This window comes from Arvicanthis niloticus, chromosome X, assembly GCF_011762505.2.
Source record: "Arvicanthis niloticus isolate mArvNil1 chromosome X, mArvNil1.pat.X, whole genome shotgun sequence".
Lineage (NCBI taxonomy): Eukaryota > Metazoa > Chordata > Mammalia > Rodentia > Muridae > Arvicanthis > Arvicanthis niloticus.
The window spans coordinates 31,622,096-31,647,078 of record NC_047679.1 but is presented as its reverse complement, the minus strand read 5'-3'; the positions used below and the strand labels follow the sequence as shown (position 1 = coordinate 31,647,078).

The 24,983-nt window shown below is 37.8% G+C and overlaps 1 protein-coding gene across 1 annotated transcript in view; it reads right to left on the bottom strand.

Annotated features, from left to right (window-relative positions):
• Positions 1-24,983, bottom strand: part of Phex (phosphate regulating endopeptidase X-linked) — a 214,456-nt gene that overhangs the window by 17,909 nt on the left and 171,564 nt on the right. The window contains exons 16-17 of the mRNA XM_034485262.2: positions 10,901-10,955; positions 765-832 (exon numbers count right to left, since the gene is read on the bottom strand). Coding sequence (XP_034341153.1) covers positions 765-832; positions 10,901-10,955 — 123 coding nt within the window. The remainder of the gene's footprint in view (positions 1-764; positions 833-10,900; positions 10,956-24,983) is intronic.

Sequence of the window (24,983 nt, the reverse complement as noted above, 5' to 3'; positions counted from 1 at the left end):
AGTTAAGAAAAAAAAAAAAAAAACGATGATTTAAAGCCACTTACCACTAAGTCTGGTGACTTGATTTGAATACTTTGAACACACATCAGAAGGAGAGAAATAATCCTGCAAGTTGTCCCTTGATCTACACACACACACATTCACATGCACACAGACAAAGTGTGTCATAAAAACTTTTTAAAATGATGACTCCCAAAGAAGATACTTTTAGTTGTTTTTATCTCACCTCTCCCTTTTGCTTAGATACCACCAGGATACAGAGCATACTTGTGTGTTATTAACTGTGAATATATGCCAACATAAAGAGAAACAGAAAAGAAGCACTTGAAAGTACACAAAGCAATCAGGCAGCTGAGTTCCCAAGGCTAACTTCCTAATTAAGCAGCACATACAGTCATCACAGGGGCAGAGCTCACTCCTCCAGGGAAAACATCCTAAGATGCCAAGGAGGAAAAAACAAAGAGGGAAATCTACAGTATGATTCCTGGAGCACAGCAATACCATTCTAAATGCAAAGGGGCTTTTATGGAAACTACAAAGCCTTTTTTTTTTTTTTTTTCATTTTGCCCTGATCATCAACTGGAATAGTTATTTATTGAAAGCTATCACAGCAAAACATGAGAAAAGTTTGCAATCAGCAATCATATTTCTTGGGATAATCGTCAATCTATGATGATGCCACTTTGAAAAGATAACAACAATTAACACCATACAATCAACATTATTATAGAATGGAAGAGCTCATAAAAGGAACTGGTACTTACCATTATTATCAAATCCATGTGTAAATTCATGGCCCACAATTACTCCTATAGCACCATAACTCAGGGATCTACATCACAAATAAACAATTTGGAAAAATTATAGGTATGGATCTGACAGCATAATCCTTTAATGTTTTTAGTGAAAAACCAAGATTATACAGTTTTTAGTAATGTTAACAAGAATATCTAACAATCATATACAAAAATGTATAAAACAATTTTTCTAAACATAAACCTTCTAATCAGAACAAAGAAGTATAAATTCTAACATCATCACAGTGACCTTGCATGGGCCTTATTGCCCTGCTCTGTGAAATGTGGGATGTGAAAGCAACATTTCTAAAGTCCTTTCCAGTCTCAAGACATCTGAGCCTCTTGACTATATAGTATATATAAGGAGTCAAGGAGGCTTCTATATCTGTTGCAGTAATATTTTATATTCAGATACCTAAAACTGGGCTTGAAAATATAAATAATATAAATATACTGTTTTTTTTCCTGAAAACTTGCTGCAAAGTCACTATAATCTTAGATGTTCAATTGTTTTCTAAATGTAGTCATAAAAAAAAGGAATCAAGTGGCGCTTAAAAGGGATCTATCTGTTTGGAAATTAGTCACGTTCCTCTGTTTCTGTGGCAGACAAGCTGACAGCTGAATAGCAAAGACTGTGAAGCCTTAATCAGATTTGGGGAAAGTGTTATATTATTTCCCTTCACTTCTGAGGAAGCATGCAGTAGATTATCTGTAAAGATAGCCACCAACAACACCACCTACCCTTAAGTACACATGTCCCCTCTTCTACCAAGATGTGATCTATTTCCTTGAATCTGGACTAGACAAGAGACTTGTGACCAATAGACTATATAGTATGAGAAGCCAAGGAGGCTTCTGGAACTAGACCTTATGACATTTTACACTTTTCACCTGCAGCCTTTCTTCAAGTTAACACTAATGTGAAGAAATTTGACTGCCTGGTTGAAGGGCAAGAGGCCTGATAAAGCAATGGATAGACTTCAAAGTGTAACAGACTCTCACAGAAGACAGAAAGACACTTCTGGGCCCCACCCATCAGAAGAGCAGGAAGGATCACGTGAAGGCATTCTAAATGGTCTAACCCAATGGAGCAGGCCCAAAACAAACGGTATAATTGGGAAGCCAGTAAATGACTGTTTGGTGGTAGTGATGGTTTGAATAGGCTTGGCTACCATAGCTTCATGTGTTTGAATGTTTGGCCCATAGGGAGTGGCACTAGTAAGAAGTGTGCCCCTTATTAATCCCATGTGCAGTCACCTAAGCTAGACACTGATGTGGATGGCTGGAAATGCATGCTGTCAGGAATATGATGTAGCTGTCTCCTTAGAGGTCTGCCAAAGACTAACACATTCAGACGATCCTCACAGCTAACCACTGATATATGATCAAGGGTTTCCCAATGGAGAACTTAGAAGACTGAAAAAGCAGAAAGGGTTTGTGACCCCAGGAGGAAAGCAACAATACCAAACAACCAGAGCCCCCCAGGGTTTAAACCACCAGCCTGGGAACACATAAGGAGGGACCCATGACTCCAGCGGTATATGTAGGGGAGGGTGGCCTTGTTGGGCATAGGTGGGAGAGGAGTTTCTAGGTCCCACAAAAACGAACACAGAATGGGGGCGGGGGGATGGGAGGGTGGGGAGGGGTAGGTGTGGGCACTGCCTCATAGAAGCATGAGGAGGGGGGATGGGGAAAGAGGTTTCTGGGTGGTGGGAGGAAGTGGGGTAAGGGAATAAAATCTGAAAGGTAAATATACTACCCAATTTTAAAAAATAAAGATGAAAAAAGGGGGAAAAGGAGAAAAAAGAGAAAAAAGGAAAGAAAAAAATAGATTTAATAACATAAAGGGAAGGATTTAGAAATTTAGGAGGCAATTTATGTTAATGGAAACAGCATCATAGAAACTGGAAAATCACACCCTCATAGAAGCACAAGGAGGGGAAGATGGGATAAGAGGTTCCTGGGTGGTGGGGGGAATGGGATAAGGGGATAAAATTTGAAATGTAAATATTACAACCAATTTTTAAAAGGGGGAAAAAAAGAAGAGTTGCTAGAACCAACATCTTTAAAAAAAAATGTCAGCCCTCTAGGAAAAAAAAAGTTTTTTTCTTGATACTAAAACTTGTTCTGAGAAATGTATATTGCAAAATACACTGCCTTGGTGTATCTACTCATCAAGCATACTGAGCAGACCTGCCCAAACCTCTGATGTCCTGGAATTCCATCTGGATTCAGTGAAGACACAGCTTCAGAGGCTTATCAACTTATTCTCCCCCCCACCCCTCTTCTAATATCTCAACGCCCATAATCAGCTTGAAGAAGTTAAAGAAGAGTCAGCGCCCCTATTCCCTGGGCTTGCGGACTAACGTGGTTAATATTAGGCTGTCTTTCTAGGGAAAAGTAGTGGTTTTGTTGGAACAGGGAGGATTAGCTAGGATTGATTGCACAGCCATAACCTATTGGTAGAAATCTGTATAATTATTATCAAGATGAAGTTAGAATTTCTTAAATGGCACAAAATTTACTTTGATTTCAAATTTAAGGTTTTCATTGGTATGAGCTTCTTATTGATATAAAAGTGAGATGAATATTGGTACTCTCAAGGGCATTGTGCCTGGATAACACATTTAGGAATACAAGGCTTACAGCCAGTCCTTCTTTAACTTTTTTAACTGATTTGGGACGGTTAGCCTATGAGTTAAGGGACTATAGCAAATTCATGGCTTTGAGTTTATTGTTGGGGTGTTTTCCATATTTTATTTAGAAATAGCTGAGAGGAGTTAACGGACAACAATCCAGGTTACCTTACATGGATAGTTGGTTTTCAAAATGTCAGAAGTTCATAGAATTGACATTACAAATATTTCTATATTAATGTTCATTTTGATTAGAGACATGTCTGCTCCTGACAGCTTCCTGTCATGGGTTCTAAGAAGAAATTGATCATCCTTGGAGTTACCCCAGTGGTGTGGTGACAGCCACTAGGCAAGAATTGCCTCTTTCCATCTACAGACAAATTACTGTCCAGAAAAGGACACACTTGCAGAAAGTCTTGCAGACTGATTGTATCTGCCTAGACAAAGTAATCAGCCCTTAATAATTCTGCAGCACTAAGGTCTGTCAGATGATTCTGGGCCAGAAGGCTGAAGATTTGATGCTCCAACGTTCGGTAGTATATGGGCTTTCCAGGTGTTCACTGGTCTCTATACATTGGCTAAGTTTTAGAAGCTATGTTTAGTGATTCCCATAATTTCAGTTAATTCAGTCATTCTGGATTTCTGACGGGGTGAATACCTATAGTCTCATAGCCAATCCTGGCTATTTACTTTGAGAGAAAAGATCTGAGTGGATGGTTTTCAGCTGACATTCATTCTAAAGCCAAGAAAAAATGCCAGGTTCAAAACTAAGTGCTTTAGTTAGGACAGATGACAGAGGTTCTGGTTAGTCAACAAAATGATGGACTGGGTATTAGGACTATCTTGTACCTCACCGGTACAATTAGGAATAACTATGCTCTAATTGCATTTTGAGAGAAAAGTTTTATTTTAACAGGAAGGGTGAAGCTAGGTGATGAGAGAGAGAAAGAGAGAGAAAGAGTGAGAAAGAGGGGGGGCATGGAGGCAGATGTTCAGGTGTCTCCACCAGTCAAAGATAGTTGATATATCTAGGTTGGGTATTGGGTTACACTTCTGACTGAGCATTACCAAACTTATAAAGCCTTTGCTTAACATTCTAAAAAAAATGTATAAAAGCAAAAAGGAGGAGGGGGGAATGGGATAGGGCTTTCTAGGGAGGGGAAATGGGGACAGGGGATGGCATCTGAAATGTAAATAAAATATAAAAAATAATAAATAAATAAATAAGAAGTGTGCCCTTGTTGGAGTAAATGTGGCCTTGTTGGAGAAAGTATGTCACTGGGGGTGGGCTCTGGGGTTTCAGAAGCTCAAGGGAGGCCCAGTAGCTCGCTCTCTGTTTTTCTGCTGCTTGCTGATGCAGATGTAGAACTCTCAGCTTCTTCTCCAGCACTATGTAGGGGTTTGTGCTGCTATACATCTCACCACAATGATAATGAACTGAACCTCTGAACTGTAAGCCAGCCCCAATTAAATGTTGTCCTTTATAAGAGTTGCCATGACCATAGTGTCTCTTTGCAGCAATAAAACCCTAACTAAGACAGTGGTGCTTTATTATACAGCATAGATAATTGGAGCAAAGTACAAAGAGAAAAGTTGAGGAAATCAGTGAGTTTTCCAGATGCATGTGTCTAGAATTTTCTCTCTAGCATAATCTCCATGAAGACCAAATCCTCATCTTATTCATTGACCACTAAATTCTCTGTTCCTAGTAAAATAATAAGGATATTAATAGTAATTTAACTCTTGATTAATTAGCCTTACCATATCATGTAAGGGACATGTCTTATATGGAAACTATTTAAGCCAGTTAACCTATAGGTAAGAATTATAGACGATTTAGAATAGTTATTGTAAGATTTATAATTATTCTAAAAATATTTCACAGTTGGTCCCTGGCATGCATCATCAAAGTCATTCAGCAAACAGATAGGACAAAAGCTGGAAAGAATAGAAATTTTTGAAGTAACATGTTATTACAGGACGTAATGATCCTTAACATGCTAATTGTTTGTCTCAACTGTACCCAAAGAAGTGCTGTTAAGATTTAATTTTTCCCCTTGGTGGCAATTCTTTCCTTTGTTATTTCTTTCCTGCAAGGTAATTTGCATTTGAAAAAAAATGTTTCCAACTGTTTTTCCATCATTACAAACCTTCATTAAAGAAGTAAGAGTAAAATTACACATTTCAATCATAGAGCTATCATAGCCTGTGTGGGACAAACTTGTAATTTCACACAGTGCTAATTTTTTTTGTAGCAGTAGCTAGCACTGTATGACCTGCAACATTTTGATTTCCCAGATTTCTTAGTATTCTGCACACCCTTAGTCAATGCTATTGACTGGGTAAATTTAAGGGATGGGCAACGGGAACATATAGAAAGTACTCTGCAATAAATGTCCCTTAAGAGGGACTGCTCCAAGAAGCTTTTTTATTTGCAAAGAATAATAGGGAATTCAAAAATGATTGAATCATTGTAAATCTCAATTCACAGTCACAAAATCACAATCCTTTAGACAAGAGAGAGAAAAAGTAATTTTGTATGACTAAACCTTATAATGATAATGTTTTATAGTATTACTTTGATATCCTCTATTTTTTCCAATGCACATTATTTAAATTAGCATGCCATAAAATAATCAACTCATGTGTCTCTTAGAATACAACTGACTGGGCAGAAACTAAAGGGCTTCCTGCATTAAAAATTGAGGTCTCTAAAGAGGAAAGGAACAGTGTTACTTTACTAGCTATTCACGTTCTCTTTTCTTATCATCTGAGGCCTTTAACACATACACAAGATTTGCTGTCAATTACAAAACAATTATACTGTTGTCTGGATTCACTTTGACCTCAGGCTGTTATCCAGTAGGGGATACCCTACTCCTGTATCAGAAAATCATAAAAATGAAAAACAACCTCTGAGACGAAAGTAGTTACAAAATCCTGCTCGATTTCCTACCAGATACTTGGGAGGCAGAGATAATAAGATAAAAAGTTAGAGGTCAATCTGGACAACTTAGTTACATCTTATTTCAAAAACAGCTTTTTAAGCTGGACCATAGGAATGCACACCTATAATCCTGTCACTGCATTTGAGAGACTGATAGAAGTGTGAGACGTGCCTGGGCTATACAGTGAGCCTACAGTAAAAAGAATTAAAAAAAAACAAACAAACAGTAAGACATTCAAAAAGTACTAAGGCCTGCTTTTCTTTCCAATGACTAGCAGTTCACTTGTCTAATGTGACCCATTATGTCTTAGCATAGTTCCAAATAAAAAGTTTCTTCCACATGCTTATCTAAAATTTAACTGTGCTTTCAAAAGCATATTGGTCCAGTAAAGTTGCTAGTTTAACACTTGCTGACTTCCCTAAACACAGAAAACCATTCCAACACTTAATTTTCCTTCCAAAAGACAAAATCCAGCATGTCTGTAATGCCATCATTTAAGGGAGAGAGGCAAGAAGGTCACAAGTGCAAGGCCAGCCTTACTTATGTAAAAATTCCCACATCAGCAATTTTGAGGCTACCAAAAAAAATTGGCAAACCTCATCTCTAAATGTTGTCAAGTTCTTCTTCTTTTAATATTTATTTTATCTGTATTAGTGTTTTGCCTGAATGTAGGTCTGTGTACTATGTATGTACCTGGTACCCATGGAGGGTATTGGATCCTTGGGATCTAGAGTTACATCATGGGGGTATTAAGAATTGAACCCAGATCCTCTGGAAAAACAACCGTGTGTTCTGAACATCTAAATCATCTTACGAGCCCTCTTTCATGTTCTTGTTTTTCAGTCATGGACTAGAGAACAGAATTTCCCAGAAAAAAAAAAAACATAGAAAAAAAAAAGAGTCATCAGTCCTTGATGTTAAACATAGCCAAATAAGTTTCCTATAGAACTTGAGGAATGAAGATAATGGAAGGGAAGAGAGGACAGCAACAGTTTCATGGAACACTTTTAGATTGTGTTGTTTAAAGTTATTTACATTCCTGATTCTTTCCCTTGGAAATGATTTGGCTTGCTTCAGTCCTCAAAACTAGACCCAACACTCACATGTAGGCCACAATGTCCAGCCTGAGAAAAAGATACCTATTCCTTTGGTTCTGGTGGCTTTCTATCAATTAAGACAAAATAGATGACTGTGTGGAAATCGAGCTCACTGAAGAAACATCTACCATTTCTATATTCCATTACAAAGTAGTCAAACAGTACATAGCCTCTAACCATTGAAGTGATATATTAATAGAAAACAGATGGCTTACTCAACTATCAACTGCGTCTCAACCTAAGTTAATACTAACAACACTAACAAGAATTCTTATGTTTCTGGTTTTTATGTTCCTATAAAAATCCCATGCCCATGTACCAGATAAACAAATCACTAAATCAATAATTTCCAAACATAAGCAGGCCATTTCAAAGTCTTTACTTATAGTTATATAACAATAGAAAACTCAATTAAATTGTCTACAATAAGCAGAATCAAAGAATGTCAGGATTTTTTTTCAGATTGAAGAGCCCTTACAGAATTACTTAAACTTTTAATTTTATGAACTAAGTGTGTACATTTCTAATCTTAATTATAAAAAATAAAAAACAGAACCCAAATTCCTGAACACTGAAGAAAGCTATTCAGTTAAGGACCAGTATGTTACTAATAAAATTGATTAGATGCAAACGTAAGATTTTGCATTTGCACTAACAATAATGTTTCGTGTAGTAGCTTCTATTGATACCTGCCTGAGTGTTGGGTCTCTCAGCATAGAGCATGTCTCAGTGCACTGATCACATTGATTTTGAGGATCAACTTAAAACTAGCTGCCTAAGGAGTTTCTCCAGGCATCGGAGATTATTTCACATAGGCTGGCCACTAAACCACTGATGGAAAGTGACTTAGACAGTAAATAACCCTTATCTTGAAGTATGTTCTGTAGTTTCCCAGCAAGACTGATTTCCAGTTGCCTATAATGTCATATTAGCTTTGTAATACACATATGGCTTCCCCAAGATGCCCTGATGCTAATTCTTGGAACCTGTGAATGTGTTATGTTAAAAGGCAAAGAGGAATTAAGGTTGCTGATGGAATTAAGGTTGCTAGCCAGGTGACCTTAAAAGAGAGCGACTACCCTGACTTAGCTGGGTGGGCCCAAAGTAACCACAAGTGTCTTTAAAAACAAAAGAGACAAAAGATGCGATGTCAGGAGATACTACTCTGACATTGTTAAGATGGGGAAAGAAGGCCATGGAGAAAGTAATGTAGGCCCTCCCTAAAACTCAGAATATCTAAGGAAGTAATTTATTCCCTAGAACTTCAAAAAATGTATAGCAAAAAGATAGGTAGCATGTTTGGATAGTTTTAGTGGTAATTCATTTTTGCCAGCCACACAAGACTCATAGAATATAACATATCATTTTCCTTCCTTCTCTGCTCCACCTCCCCATCCCTTGCTGGGGTTTCCTGTTATCACATTCCAAAGGAATTACTTTATGACAAGAACAGCTTCTGAAGAAGACCAATCAAAACATGACCATATTTTTCTCAATTTTTATATGTATGAGATATTATCTAATTTAACCTACATGATCATATAGAAGTTCTCATATATCCAAAGGTAAATACAAGTGACAACTCTTAAAATCATGACTAAATTTCCCATGCATTAACAGGCCACAACCACATAAAGGCATATAAAGAAGTAATAGCGTTGTTGACAGTGAATATTATGAGAAACTCCACTATACAGAGAAATTATGAATTCTATTCATCTACAATCTGTTTTGTCAACAGCTGTCCTTAAGTTCAGACCTGTCAATTTTGACCTATGGTATAGTTATGTGGTTATATTTCTAATAACACTTTTAATTATCTCACTTCACAAACTTCAGCATTTTTTGTTTTAAATTCCTCATTTGACATTAAGAACCCTCTAATATCAAACTAAAAATTTTATGACTTCTCTTTGTGTATCTCTTGACCAGTCAAGCTACCCTCTGTCATTCCATAAAGGATAAATGTGTGAAAAATAAAATACTGTGTAGAAACTAGTTTTGCCATCTAGCCAAACACTATGATAACAAGGATCAAAAAACAAATTCCTACTGAAAACTACAAAGATCTATAATTCTTTCTTTATGCTGAATAACCATTGACTTGAAATTGACTGTTTAAGAAACTTCCATGAGTCTCAGAAGAGACTTTGGATTTTGAATTTTTAAACACTATTGAGACTGTGAATGACTATGGAGACTTCTGAAGTTTGACTAGATGCATTTTGCATTATGATATGGCTACAAGCCTATGGGGCCAGGGAGTAAAATCCAGTGGTTTGAATGAAAATGCCACCCCCATAGGCTCAGAGAGAGAGGCACTATTAAAAGGTGTGGCCTTAGACTCAACTCACAAACCACATGAAGCTCATGAAGAAGGAAGACCAAGTGTGGATGCCTCAGTCCTACTTAGAAGGAGTAACAAAATACTCAAGGGAGCAAATATGGAGACAAAGTGTGGGACAGAAACTGAAGGAGGGTCCATCTGGAGAACATTCCACCTGGGTATCCATCCCATGTGCAGTCACCAAAGATAGACGCTGATGTGGATATCAGGAAGAGCATGGTGATAGGAGCCTGTTATAGCTGTCTCCTTAGAGGTCTACCAAAGTCTGATATATTCAGAGGAAGATGCTCACAGCTAACCATTGAACTGAAGGAACTGAAAGGGTTTGTGGCCCCGTGAGGAGAGCAACAATACCAACCAACCAGAGCTCCCCAGGGTCTAAACCACCAGTCTGGGAGCACATAGGGAAGGGCTCATGATTCCATCTGTACATGTAGGGGAGGATGGCCTTGTTGGGTATAGGTGGGAGAGGAGATCCTTGGTCCCATGAAGGATGAACACAGAGTGGGGGGGGGGGGGGATTTCGTGGGTTGAGAGGTGGGAGTGGGGGGTAGGTGGGGGCACACCCGCATAGAAGCATGAGGATGGGGGATGGGATAGGAGGTTCCTGAGTGGTGGGAGGAATGGAGTAAGGGGATAAAATCTGAAATATAAATATAATATCCAAAAAAAAAATTTTAAAAAGTGTGGCCTTGTTGAAATAAGGGTTGCCTTGTTGGAGGAAGCAAGTCACTAGGGTGGGCTTTGAGGTTTCAGACACTCAAGCAAGGCCCAGTGTCACTCTCTCTTCATGCTGTCTGCTGATCTGAATGCAGAACTCTCTTAGCTATCTCTTCAGCACCATGTTTGCCTATGTGCTGCCATGCTTCCCAACATGATGGTAATGGACTAAATCTCTGAACTGTAAGCCAGCCCTAGTAAATGTTTTCCTTTATAAGAGTTGCTGTGGTGACAGCATCCCTTTATACCACTTAGAACTTTAACTAAGACAGACTAGATATTCTGTCCTTGGCCAAAGTGACAAGTTCTTCTCTGCTAACTTGTCAAGGACTGGTTTCTTTTCTGATTTACTCACCGAGGGTATTCTGTTCCCCAAAAGAAAGGCTTCTGCAGCTCTCCAGCAGGAAATCCTGAGAGGATGGCAAGCAAACAAAAAAGGTTAAGAATATGGAGATCATCAATATCCAGACTCTGGTTCCACCTACAGCCCAAAGCATCTAGATGGTCATCCAAACTACAAATGCAGTTGTAGATCCAAGTTATCTCCAAGAGATCTATCTAAAGGCAATATTAATTCACCTGAGTTTGAAGTAAGTACATGGAATCATTTCAAGGACAGTTCATACAGATATACTATTGGCAGAGTCTAGTCCCTTCATATAAAGTATGCCCTGGAAGCTTCAGGATAGTCAGCAGGTTCCTGGATGCACATAGGTCTCAGCTTCTTAGGTACCCATTATTGCAGGTACACATTCTATACATAAAGAATGGTTATACATTCAATATTTTATTGCCTTCTATTTCTTTGTAATTGAATCTTTGAACTTGTATTTTATATGTGGGTTCAAAGAGGTCATGAAGCATGTGTGTGAAAAGAAAGTTGCATACAATATTCATGTCAGCTGTTCTTAGTTGCCCTTTGTACACCCAGCACTTACCCTATCCAAGGAGTACAGAATTACAGCTGTTCACACATGGTAGAGTCTAACAAGATACAGTTCATCTATCATAGCTTTGTGTTACTCTGAACTCAACAGTGCCAAACTTTGACAGCTCCACAAGGCCATGCTTTCTCTTTTGACTAGGATTTGCTTAGATTACTAAGAGAAATTATTAGTATTCTAAGAAATAGAATGATTTAAATTCTCTGTTTCATTATCTCTCTTCATTCTTCTTTGTATTGCCCAACTTTTCAAACTGAAATTGGTAACATAGAATGAAAGGGAAATCTATCATTTCTTTACCTTCCAGTTTCTCCTTGTTCATCACTAAGGGAAAGGTGAAGACTGTTGATAGATAAGTGATTAAAAAGTAAAAAGCTTCTAGCTCAGTGAGAAAAGATACACATAACCCTCGAGAGATGTGAGGCCTGTGGGAGTGGGGAGGTCTGGTGGGGTGGGGTGGGTGGGGTGGGGACATCCTCTTGGAGACAGGGAAGAGTTATTGGATAAGGAACAGTCAGAGGGTGGACTGGGAGGGGGATAATTACTGGAGTGTAAAAAAGATTGGAAGAAGAAGAGGAAGAGGAAGAAGAAGAAGGAGAAGAAGAAGGAGGAGGAGGAGGAGGAGGAGGAGGAGGAGGAGGAGGAAGAAGAAGAAGAAGAAGAAGAAGAAGAAGAAGAAGAAGAAGAAGAAGAAGAAGAAGAAGAAGAAGAAGAAGAAGAAACAATTAAATTATCAAGAAAATGAAGTTAAAAGCTGATGATACAGCTCAACAGTAGAGCACTTGCATAGTGTTTTGGGGGTCAGCACTAACACTACCAAAAAAAAAAAAAGTAGTAGTAGTAGTAGCAGCAGCAGCAGCAGCAGCAGCAGCAGTAGCAACAACAGCAGTAATATAAAAATAGCTAAATTAGTTCTGTGCAGCATTTCTACCTTGCTGGTGAGAAAAATCTACATATGCAAGTATGTGCTACAAAATACAAAGTGTGTCATTTTAGAAATTCCATACACAAGTTAAAACATTCTTATTCACTTTTGAGACTTGCATTGTCGCATAAAAATATAGAAAGAAAAACTCATGCTAGTGACATAAAATTTTAGTTTTCCAAAGAACAGCAGTAAATAGCAGACAAAAATCACTATTGATAAGTCAAAAGTGAAGATAATGTTTTCATGTTAGCAGTTGTGATGGCATTTGTTTTGCTTCCTGCACAAGAGGCCTTGCATTTTCATTTTACAGTGAACTGTACAAATTAGTTAGCAGGCCTTGGATATAGGCGAATGCAAGAAAGACTTGTCTTTGCTTCCAAGTCACCACTCAATTTTGTACCCTGAGCTGATCCTGGTAGTTTTGATTAATAGTCATTACAGCTGGGAGTTCAAAGCAACAGGAGACAGAATGGGAGAAGGAGAAAGGGAAAGAGGGAAAGAGACCTTCTGTAATGTCCTTGTCTGCTTGAGAGCAGCTGCTATAGGCCCCATGAGACTGAATGTTCTTTTATGAATTAAAATGTTCCTCTACTCTCTGCTCAACTTTCTATCTCCCATCCATGCCAGGACACCGAGGGGAAATGAAGGCAGGAAAGCAAGTCTTAAATTTAGAGATGAAGTACTCATTTCATAAGACTCTCATATTCTATGTCTTCTATTACTAATATCAGAGTTTGAGATTTCAAGGTACAAAAATCTAATTGCAAAACAGATGGATCCAGTTAATGCTTCTTTCTTCCTGCTGCTTTCAGATAAAGAAAAACAGAACTAATGTGATTGAATTTAAAGGCACAATGTTACTTTAATCTTCATAATTTCTACATTTCCTTAAACATCTTTTGCATCTTTACATTGATAGTCCATCCCTTTTTTGTGTGATTTGGTTTTAGTAAGCCATTTTGATTTAGATATATATGCAAATATATATTACATATAAATGCAAATCACAGTGTTTATATGAAAATTCTATTTCACACAATAAATCACCCCAAAGCAATGATATCTTCTAATAAGAACAATGATCATAAGCCTATGTGATTTAATTTTTCAATCATTATGGCTTCCCTGCGTGGTAATGTGCCCAGCTGGAAGCAGTTATGTCCACTGCCAACTGTGTCACAGAAAAACATCTGACACCTGCAAAAGCCTCCACTACTGCAGGTTTTGCTGTTTTAGGGGCCCCAGACTCTAGTGCTGAAGTCATCACATCACCCAGATCAGCTATATCTTCTCAGCTTGTCACGGCCTTGAAACCCAATAGTGATAAACTGAAGAATCTGATGCCCTTAGGCATGTTTTGCTGAAGTGAATGGATTAACAGTGTAAGCTGCATTTTTAGAGATGTCAACTAGCAAAAGTGATAGATGGAAATCCCAACAAGGTCAATTCAATATCTTATCTCATAAAGTGGATAAGTTGTATTAGCAAAGGTGGAAGTGAGAAATAAATAAATTGGAAGGGAATTATTTCTGTCTCCCCTTTCAGTAGGTATCTGTTATGTTTTCTCGCCAACTCATTTTATTTCAGTGTTTCCCCACTGCAGAATCACTCATTGCTTGTTCCAGACTTCTAAAGCTTTGGTTTTTATCAGTATATTTATGGGAGGCATTGCTCACAGTGTGTGTGTGTGTGTGTGTGTGTGTGTGTGTGTGTGTGTGTGTGTGTGTGACAGAGAGAGAGAGAGAGAGAGAGAGAGAGAGAGAGAGAGAGAGAGAGAGCACAAACAATTTTTGTAAGAAGTATGGGAGGAGGGTAAGTTATTGCAAGCATGTTTTAAGGGACTAACTTCTGTGTGATGATATGAGAGATGCCCTAAGAGATAATAAACTAAGTAGAAACATATATATGTGGTGCAGTTCATGGAGTTTCTGTGCAATATATGTGAGGATATATGCATGCACATATGTATTCAATTCTACACTACCAGACTGTGTTCTTTTATATAAAAGAAGAGACAAATTTCTTCTAACACAACACATACAGAGAGGAAACCCTGGGACAAAGCTCCAGTGTTGAATTTTTGATTACACACCCCCATTGATAAGCAACGCAGAAACCACCTATACTGGGCCACATGTAAGTACACAAGTTGCTCGTATGCATACACCTCAGCACAATCAACTACTTCAAATCACTTTGTGCTTTACAAGTCACACCTACCACATCTGATGTCAAAACTACCAACTTCAGATAACTCTCCTCCTACCAGCACACAATAACTTATGCAGAGCAACTCCCTTAACAACAAATGCCACAGCAAACATTACTTCTTTTCAAGGGAAAGTGACATTTTTTACCATAGTATTTGTATATCTGCCCACTTTAACACATAAAAACTATACTAACTTTTGATTAGGTCCCCACTTTCTGTTTTTAAATGTGTCAATGATAATTTTTCTCATTTATTTTTAATTTTAATCATGTGCATGTCTTGGGGGTAGGTATGTGCACATATGTGCAGGTGTCCTCAGAGAGGAGGGATATTGAATCCCCCTGGAGCTGGAGTTTCAGGTAGTTGTAAGCATCCCAACATGGGTTCTGGCAACTGAAACTTGGTCTTTGACAAGAACAGAATGTGCTCTTAACCACTGAGCCATCTCTCCAGCCTGCAATCATAAGTTTTTGATTGCTGTGTACCCCATCCTCATTTCCCTGTAAACTCTGTGGCTTTTATTAGATAATTTTGTATACTGCAGTGATGCTTACAAATTCGTGCCATGGTATAGCAGGATACACACATGCCAGTTGTTCTCAACTGTCATGAAGCATAAGAATCAGATCTTGTTTAACTAGTTTGCCAACTAGTTGCTGTTTAATTCAGAATAGGTCCTTGAATGCCCATCTCTGTGAGTGCATATGTTAGTCTAGGCACCACACTATGAGAACTACTGCCCAAGAGGTTGTCCAAGCACACTCTGAAGTTCAATGCTGTACTGTATATAATTAAGACCATAATAAAGACTGCTATGTTACAGATGAAAAAGTAAAAGACCAGTTTTAAAATTCTAGCATGGAAATATTTTCCATGAGCTGCTGTTGGAATAAAGTGAGGTATAAGCATAAATAGATAAATAGTACTTTAATAACTCTCCTATATACTCAAAATAAGTACCTGTCAAATACATACAAATTGATTGTAGTAATCACCTTTGAGAGAAAATTGGTATTCTAGGTGGTAGATGGTCAAAAAATGGCTTTGAATATTAATGGTTTATGTTTTGATTAGCCAAAAGAGCTTTGAACATTAATGGTTTACATTTTGAGTAATCACAGGTAAACAACTTTTTTCACTAAAGTTAGCTGTTTTAGAAGTGTGTGTTTGCCGGGCAGTGGTGGCGCACGCCTTTAATCCCAGCACTTGGGAGGCAGAGGCAGGCAGATTTCTGAGTTCCAGGACAGCCTGGTCTACAGAGTGAGTTCCAGGACAGCCCGGGCTACACAGAGAAACCCTGTCTCAAAAAACCAAAAAAAAAATAGAAGTGTGTATTTTACTGAAAATTCTTCTAAACGCTATCAAATAATAGTTAACTAAGCTTATATAGTATTGTTTTGCTCTTGTATTGCTAATACTAACAAATCCCATTTCTATTTCAAGCAAAAAAATTAAGCCATGTATTTATAGAATTTCAATGGCTACAATTGTAACAAAATAAAATATTGGCATCTCTATGCTGTAATCACTTCATTGTTTATTGTAATAATTTTTCTTTTTCTAATTTGCACCCTGGAAAGCCACAGAGACCTGCTTTTGGTTTTCTACCTGGGTCAACATTTCATTTTGAGTGAGCATTCTCATTATTATTCTCCTATCAGTGAATACTGACTAACTTAATTGGAGCTCAGAGAAATGCTGACCATAGAATGCAGACGGCTCCTATTGCTAGTCTCATTGCCAAAGAACTGATCACATTTAGTGGGTAATTAACCCAACTTCAACGAACTGATTTCTATATTCATAAAGACATAGCCTGACTGTAGCTTCACTTTTCCAGGAGTATTTAGTTACCTGTTTCAATATTTCTGAACTTCAGTAGCCATTTTATTATTGTAAAATCACTAATTCAACTTTTAAGAGTACATCACATATAAAGAATAAAATAAAATTAACTTATTGTTTCATTACTCAAGACATTACAAAAGCAAATGAATATACTCAGAACTAACAAACTCACACTGTATAGAGATATATGAAAAAGTAGTAATTTCCCCCTGTCTCCACCCATTTCTGTCTAACTTTGATGTATTTTTCTCCCACTATCTGCAGGCCTTATTTCAGGTATTTGTTCAAATGTCATTTTATTCTCTAGTACGATGGTTCTCAGCATTCCTAATGCTGTGACCTTTTAATATAGTCCCTCATGTTGTGGTGACACCCAACCATAAAACTATTTTTGTTGTACCTCATAACAATAACTTTGCTGTTATGACTCATAGTATAAATATTTGATATGCAGAACCCCAAAGAGGTCATGACCCACAGGCTAGAAATTGCTGCCCTAGTGCTTTTCAAAGGTAGGGTGTTATTCACCATGATTTCCTGATTTATAACTCACTGTAATGCACAGATGCTCTCATTTGAGTAAATAAACAATCTTGCACAGGAATTGCTAAGTTCCATAATAAAGGGGGGGGGGGTTTAATTATTACCTTTTTTTTTTTTTTTTTTTTTTTTTAGATTACAATACAATTACACCACTTCATCCTTTCCTTTCTCCCACTGCAATATCTTCAGAGATAGAATGTCTGGCAAATATCTGTTGAGTGAATATAATCCATACCCTATGAACATCAAAAAGGTGACTGAGGTTGAAACAAAACCTGTAATTATGATTAAATTTTGTTAGCAGCTTTTTTAAAATAGCATATGATTTATTTAGTACTGCCATTACATTATTTCTTGAATCTTTCATCCTCAGTGCCAAATCTGGAATATATTACATTATTCAAGTTTGACTTTCATTTTCTTTCTAAATGAGAGATGTGTTGGTTCCTTGCTCTTGCTACGATGGCAGAACTAGTATAGTTTTGAAGCCAACACAGGGTCTATCAAAATTTAGTATGAGGTCTGTGAAGATGGTTCGGTAGATAAAATGCTTCCCATACAAGCATGAATACTTAGGTTCAGATCCCCAGCACCCATGTAAAATGCAAGGTTTGATGACATGTGCCTGTAATACCAGTACAGCAAGGCAGAAACATGAAGATCTCAAGGACTCCATGCCACCTAGTCTAACCAATCAGCGAGAGACACTGTTGTAGAAGTGGAGACCAACCAGCCAAGACATGAGAAATCAACCCAGCCACACCAGCATCCAGAAATTAACACACATCTGAACATGTACACAATATGCAAACACAAACAAACTGAGAAGTCCTGCCTATTGCCTAGCTTTAAGTAAGTTCTACACAGTGTCTCCCCTTGGGTCCTCCTGACCTCCCCACCAAATGATTAAAATGTTGTATAATGCCCTTTCTAATATCTATGGCACATACTGATACTGAAGACTAGTTTTATCTAGAAAAAAACTAGAAAAAAAAACTCTTGTCCTGAAAGTACTGACTTAACATCAGTCTCTTTCCCTGCAGTCTTTGTTGCTTCCCTTTAACTATAATATATATTTTAAGTTCAATAATTACAATATACAATGTAGATTCATTATCATATAGCAAATATTTTGGAAACAACACTTTCCAAAGGCTCCTCTAAGTCGGAAGTTTTACATTCTCAGATTGACACATTTAAAACATCCTGAAGTAGGACTCACAACTCTTTTCCTTTTGTTTCTATGTTTAATCGTATTGAACAAAATGGGGGGCCTGAGACTTCCATTGCCAGTGTTTGAAGCCCAGCTTACTTAAATTTTTCCTTTACTCTTGTCAAATTTTACCAAAATTTGTCAACACAAGGCAAGACAACTCAAACTTATCTAAATTCAGTATCATTTAATTCAGTATCCCTTCTGACTCTGGGGAAGGAATTAGTGTTATTAAATTATGTAGTTAGGATTTTTCCAGATACCAATAAGGTAGAAATAGTACTAACAGATGCAGGGTTCAGTCCCACATAAGAGGTAATAGGGAATATTTAAAAGGAGAATCCACTGGACTTCAGACTACGTAGAATGGTGTACAAAGTCAAGCACTGAATCACATGTTTGCATACTTGCTATAATTGCTTTCTTTCTTTCTTTCTTTTTTGAGCTGTCATTGTCATTTATTTCATCGGTATTTGTGACTATATAAATTTTTTTCCCTGTGTGTTGGACTTGCAGGAAGAGCCCCAATGTGGAAAGGAGCCCTGCTTGTGTTTCCCTTTTTTTATTGGATATTTTATTTACATTTCAACTGCCATCCCCTTTCCCCATTTCCCCTCCCTAGAAAACCCCTATCCCATGCTCCTCTTTCCTTTTTGCTTTTATACAATTTTTTAAATGTTATTCAAAGGCTTTATAAGTTTTGTAATTCTCAATCAGAAGTACCAACCTAGATATATAAACTATCTTTGACAGGTGGAGACACGTGAACATCTGCCTTCATGCCCCCCCTCTCTTTCTCTCTCTCATCACCTAGATTCTCCTCTCCTTCATCTTCTCCTCTCCTTACTCCATCTCTTCTTCTCGGTACTCCTTCCCACTTAGCTCCTCCTACATATCACCCTTCCTGTTAAAATAACTTTTCTCTCAAAATACAGTTAGAGCATAATTATGCCTATTTGTATCAGTGAGGTATAAGATAGTCCTAATACTCAGTCCATCATTTTGTTGACTAACCAGAACCTCTGTCATCTCTCCTAACTAAAACACTTAGTTTTGAACCTGGCTTTTTTCTTGGCTTTAGAATGAATGTCAGCTGAAAACTATCCACTCAGGTCTTTTCTCTCAAAGTAAATAGCCAGGATTGGCTATGAGACTATAGATCTTCAACCCCATCAGAAATGCTTTACTATGTTCATAGCAGCCTTATTTATAATAGCCAGAAGCTGGAAAGAACCAAGATGTCCCTCAACACAGGAATGGATACAAAATAATGTGGTACATCTACACAATGGAGTATTACTCAGCTATTAAAAAATGAATTCCAGAAATTCTAGGTAAATGGATGGATCTAGAAATTATCATCCTGAGTGAGTAAATCCAGTCACAAAAGAACACACATAGTATTTACTCACTGTTAAGTGGATGTTAGCCCAAAATCTTGGAATAGCAAAGACTCAACCCACAGACCACATGAAGCTCATGAAGAAGGAAGACCAAGAGGGGATGCCTCAGTTCTACTTAGAACGAGTAACAAAAATACTCAAGGGAGCAAATATAGAAACAAAATATGGGACAGAAACTGAAGGAGGGGCCATCAGGAGACCATTCCACCTGGGTATCCATCCCATGTACAGTCACCTAAGCTAGACACTGATGTGGATGGCTGGAAGTGCATGCTGTCAAGAACATGATATAGCTGTCTCCTTAGAGGTCTGCCAAAGACTAACATATTCAGAGGATGATGCTCAGAGTTAAGCACTGATATGATCAAGGGTTTCCCAATGGAGAACTTAGAGAGAAGACTGAAGGAGCAGAAAGGGTTTGTGACCCCAGGAGGAAAGCAATAATACCTAACAACCAGAGCCCCCCAGGGTCTAAAACACCAGCCTGGGAGCACATAGGGAGGGACCCATGACTCCAGTGGTATATGTAGGGGAGGATGGTCTTGTCGGACATAGGTGGGAGAGGAGATTCTTGGTCCCATGAAAAACGAACACAGAGTAGGGGGGATTGTGAGGGTGGGGAGGGGGTAGTGGGGGCGGGGGTAGGTGTGGGCACAGCCTCATAGAAGCATGAGGAGGGGTGATGGGATAGGAGGATTCCGGGTGGTGGGAGGAAGTGGGGTAAGGGGATAAAATCTGAAATGTAAAAATAATACCCAATTTTTAAAAAGAAGAAGAAAAAAAGGAAAAAAGAAAAAAAGGGAAAAAGAAAAAAATGAAAGAAAAATAGGAGATTTATTAACACAAATGGAAGTATTTAGAAATTTAGGAGGCAGTTTATGTTAATGGAAACAGCATCATAAAAACTGGAAAATCACACCCTCATAAAAGCACAAGGAGGGGGGATGGAATAAGGGGTCCCTGGGTGGTGGGGGGAATGGGATAAGGGGATAAAATTTGAAATGTAAATATTATAACCAATTAAAAAGGGAAAAAAAGAAAAGTTGTTAGAACCAACATCTTTAAAAAATGTCAGCCTTCTAGGAAAAAAAATTATCTTGATACTAAAACTTGTTCTGAGAACTGTATATTGCAGAATACACAGCCTTGGTGTATCTACTCATCAAGCATACTGAGCATACCTGCTCAGACCTCCAATGTCCTGGAATTCCATCTGGATGCAGTGAAGACACAGCATCAGAGGCTTATCAATTTACTCTTCCCCCCACCCCTCTTGTAATATCTCAACACCCATAATCAGCTTGAAGAAATTAAAGAAGAGTCAGCGCCCCTATTCCCTGGGCTTGGGGACTGAGGTGGTTAATATTGGGCTGTCTTTCTAGGGAAAAGTAGTGGTTTTGTTGGAACAGGGAGGATTAGCTAGGATTGATTGCATAGCCATAACCTACTGGTAGAAATCTGTATAATTATTATCAAGATGAAGTTAGAATTTCTTAAATGGCACAAAATTTACTTTGATTTCAAATTTAAGGTTTTCATTGGTACGAGCTTCTTATTGATAAAAAAGGGAGATGAATATTGATACTCTCATGGGCATTGTGCCTGTATAACACATTTAGGAATACAAGGCTTACAGCCAGTCCTTCTTTAACTTTTTTTAACTGATTTGAGATGGTTAGCCTGTGAGTTAAGGGACTATAGCAAATTCATGGCTTTGAGTTTATTGTTAGGGTGTTTTCTATATTTTATTTAGAAAGAGCTGAGAAGAGTTAACAGACAACAGTCTAGATTACCTTACATGGATAGTTGGTTTTCAAAACGTCAGAAGTTCATAGAATTGACTTTACAAACATTTCTATATTAATGTTCATTTTGATTAGAGACCTGTCTGCTCCTGACAGCTTCCTGTCATGGATTCTAAGAAGAAATTGAGCATCCTTGGAGTAACTCCAGTTGTGGGGAGACAGCCACTAGGCAAGAATTGCCTCTTTCCATCTACAGACAAATTACTGTCCAGAAAAGGACACACTTGCAGAATAGTCGACTGATTACATCTGCCTAGACAGAGTAATCAGCCCTTAATAATTCTTCAACACTAAGGTCTGTCAGATGATTCTGGGCCAGAAGGCTGAAGATTTGATGCTCCAATGTTTGGTAGTATTGGGACTGTCCAGGTGTTCAGAGGTCTCTATAAATTGGCTAAGTTTTCGAAGCTATGCTTAGTGCTTCCCATAATTTCAGTTAACTCAGTCATTCTGGATTTCTGACGGGGTTGAAGAGCTATAATTGCTTTCTATAGAGCTATAGTTGGGTTTCCCAAATGATTAAGTATATGCATCTTTGGTTTTTAACCAAGGGAGGATGTTGGTAGTAGTTGCTGCTAAAGGACTGATGATGCTCACATGATGTTCTATTGCATTATTGCTTTTTTCAAATAATACAAAATTTTGGTTTTGCATGGAGTTCTTGATGTGTAAATAAGGCTTTATTCTAATGTATATTATGACAGTTATTTTCAAGTCTTAGGTGCTATTACCAGATGAATTCATATATAAACCCACACTTCAAAGTTGTTGCTGATCTATCATTTTAGTAAGGAAGTCATGTTTCTTATTAAATTACACTTGTAGTTTCAATATACTTACATATTTTATTTTATCCTGTGCAATAGCTTCTAGCTTTATAACTCACCAAGTGGATATAGGTTATGATCCATATTCAGAATTACTAGTATATTTAAATACATCATTAAAACTATCACAGGCATTGGATTTGGTCATGATGATCAAACTACTGGCCACTAATATTTACTGGAGTCTCTGTGATATTCCAAGCTGCTTGGGTAAGTTCTAAATGTACAAATATCATCAAAGTACCTACAGTCTAGATAATAAGATAATGTTACCAAACAATCACATGTTGCAATACTTAAAGAAAGGGGTGGGCCTATTCTACTCTTTCTAAAATAAAATTTTTAGCATACCAGAAAAAGAAATACAGGATTTACAGAAGACATGCAGAGGAATTTGGAGAGGGGATTATTTATATAAACATCTATACTAATGGGTAGAATATATGGCTGATAAAAATTCAATTGGTCTTTGAAGCAGAAAATGTTAGGAAACTTGTTCTCAAAGTATGGTCTGCCAACCAACAACATCAGCATCTTTTAGGGACTTGTGAGAGATGCAAACATTGAGCCCCCATCCCAAACTTGCTGAGTCAATAACACTGGGAGTGGACCTCTGAGTTTCAACCAACCATTCAGGTTGCTGGGACCCACAAGCTGACATCAGAATAATCTTAACCCCAACTGTAAGTGAGAATCTCAACCAAAAAAGAATCTCTACCCAAATTTACTGAGATTCAAGTAAAGAAGTGATCTTTTTAAGCTAACTGATCCATAACTCAGCCCTCCTGGTTTAGTCTATTCACTCAATCTATCAGTATCATGCATTTGTGATACAATATCTTTACTTGAACTTTCTTCAGATGATAGTTTCTAAGATTAATCTTTTTGTGACCTAAAAAAATCTGATTGTAGTAAAGGACAACTATACATTTAATTGTAACTACCTTAAAAATTCCAGGAAGAATGCTAAAGGGAATGAGTATTCAGGATTAGTTCTGGCTATAAGGTAACCTAGATAGTGTTCTTCTAGAAATTAGGCATGAGGGGCATGAGTTGAGACATGAAAATTGCTGCAATTACAAAGCACTTTTGGATATGTCTTTTGTTGTTGTTACAAAAGGATTTCATTGTCACTCTTGCTAAGATTAATAGTGGCTTTTTATCCAAGTTGGCATCTTGCAATATTTTGGTGCATGCCAAACTTCCTATTTCCAGAAAGTATCACATTCTAACAGCTGTGATTCCTGTCAAGGGATTCAGCAAGATGTCTTGGCCATCTGCTGGCTTCCTGCAGGTAACCTCCTGCCACCAGATCTAGCAGCCCAGAGCATACAAGCAGAAAGCAGCTTCTGAAATCTGCCCTCTATCTTGTAGCTTTCTTTGATGACCATTCTATTCTATTTATTCCATAATTACCTTTATGCCACAAAAAGCACTATCTCTCCCTTTACTAGAATTATCAACCATCCCTATTATTTTCCCAAGACTAAAGAGATACTTAGAATACAGTATTTTTACAGTAGTAAAGCTGGAATGGGCCAAGGAAAAATGAGAAGAAATTAAAAACATTGCTTTCACCCACCAGGTCTGACTTTTTTTTGTATTGGCAGCATTTCACTGGCTCAATAGTTCTCAATATTCAGCATCTTTCAAAGACATTTGGTGATTAAAATCCTACTAAGATCCAATGTGCTAGTACAGACCACCAGAGTTCATTATTTAATAAAAAGGAGCCAAACAGTACCCATTTGTCACAAGTAATGGTGATGTTACTGGTCTCCAATAAACACACTTTGAGAAGTTCAAATTCAGAGAAAACAATAATCCTCACCTCCACACCAGTACGAAGCTCTATTTGGTCCTTTTATATAGACAATTTCTGCCCTGAGCATTAAACAATAAAACTAGCATCAGTGGTTCTCTGTCTAGTTGTGGGAACATATTAGGAAAATATATACTAATGAATGCCTGTGCGTTCACTGAAGCTATATCTGCTTATTTGATAACGATCTTGTCAATGAACACACAACTATAATTCCACCATATTAGTTACACTTAGTCTCTTCCAATACCATCCTTTAAAACAGAAACTGTATGTGTCTGCTAAATGTGGAGACACAAATTGGGAAAAGAAAACAGGGCCAAGGATATAGCTTCGTGTTCATGTTCTTCCTTACTGTGTGAGTCCCTAGATTCAAGCTGCAGCACTGCAAAACAAACACGGGGATACACATCTCTTTGGTGGTTAATAATATTCTTTCAATTCTGTGACTCTCTTTGGGGTATATTCCTAAGTAGAAGAGTTGCTGCATTAAATGGTATTTCACTTTCAGTTGCATCCTACATTTATAAAGTAAAAGAAAACTGTAAAAGAATTTTTAAGGTGGGGGACAAGTGAGATTGGAAGCATCAAGACAGATTAGTGAGACTGACCCTGACTTCCTGTCCACCACTGTTGTATTCCAGGATCTTGATATTCACCTTCTAGTTCAACAGCCAAGTAGTTCTCAGCCACTGCCCCAGTCATACCTTCATTCAAATCAACCATGTCATGCTTTCTATGACCAACCCGAAGCAAATCTGCCCAATCCACTACAACAGAAACAACATTCCTAAATACCTCACAGACAGAAGGCTGAGGCCATACAGGCATCAGTCCCAAGTCTCACTAGCTAATGGGAGTCTAGACCATGGGCTTACCAGTTAAGGATGCTT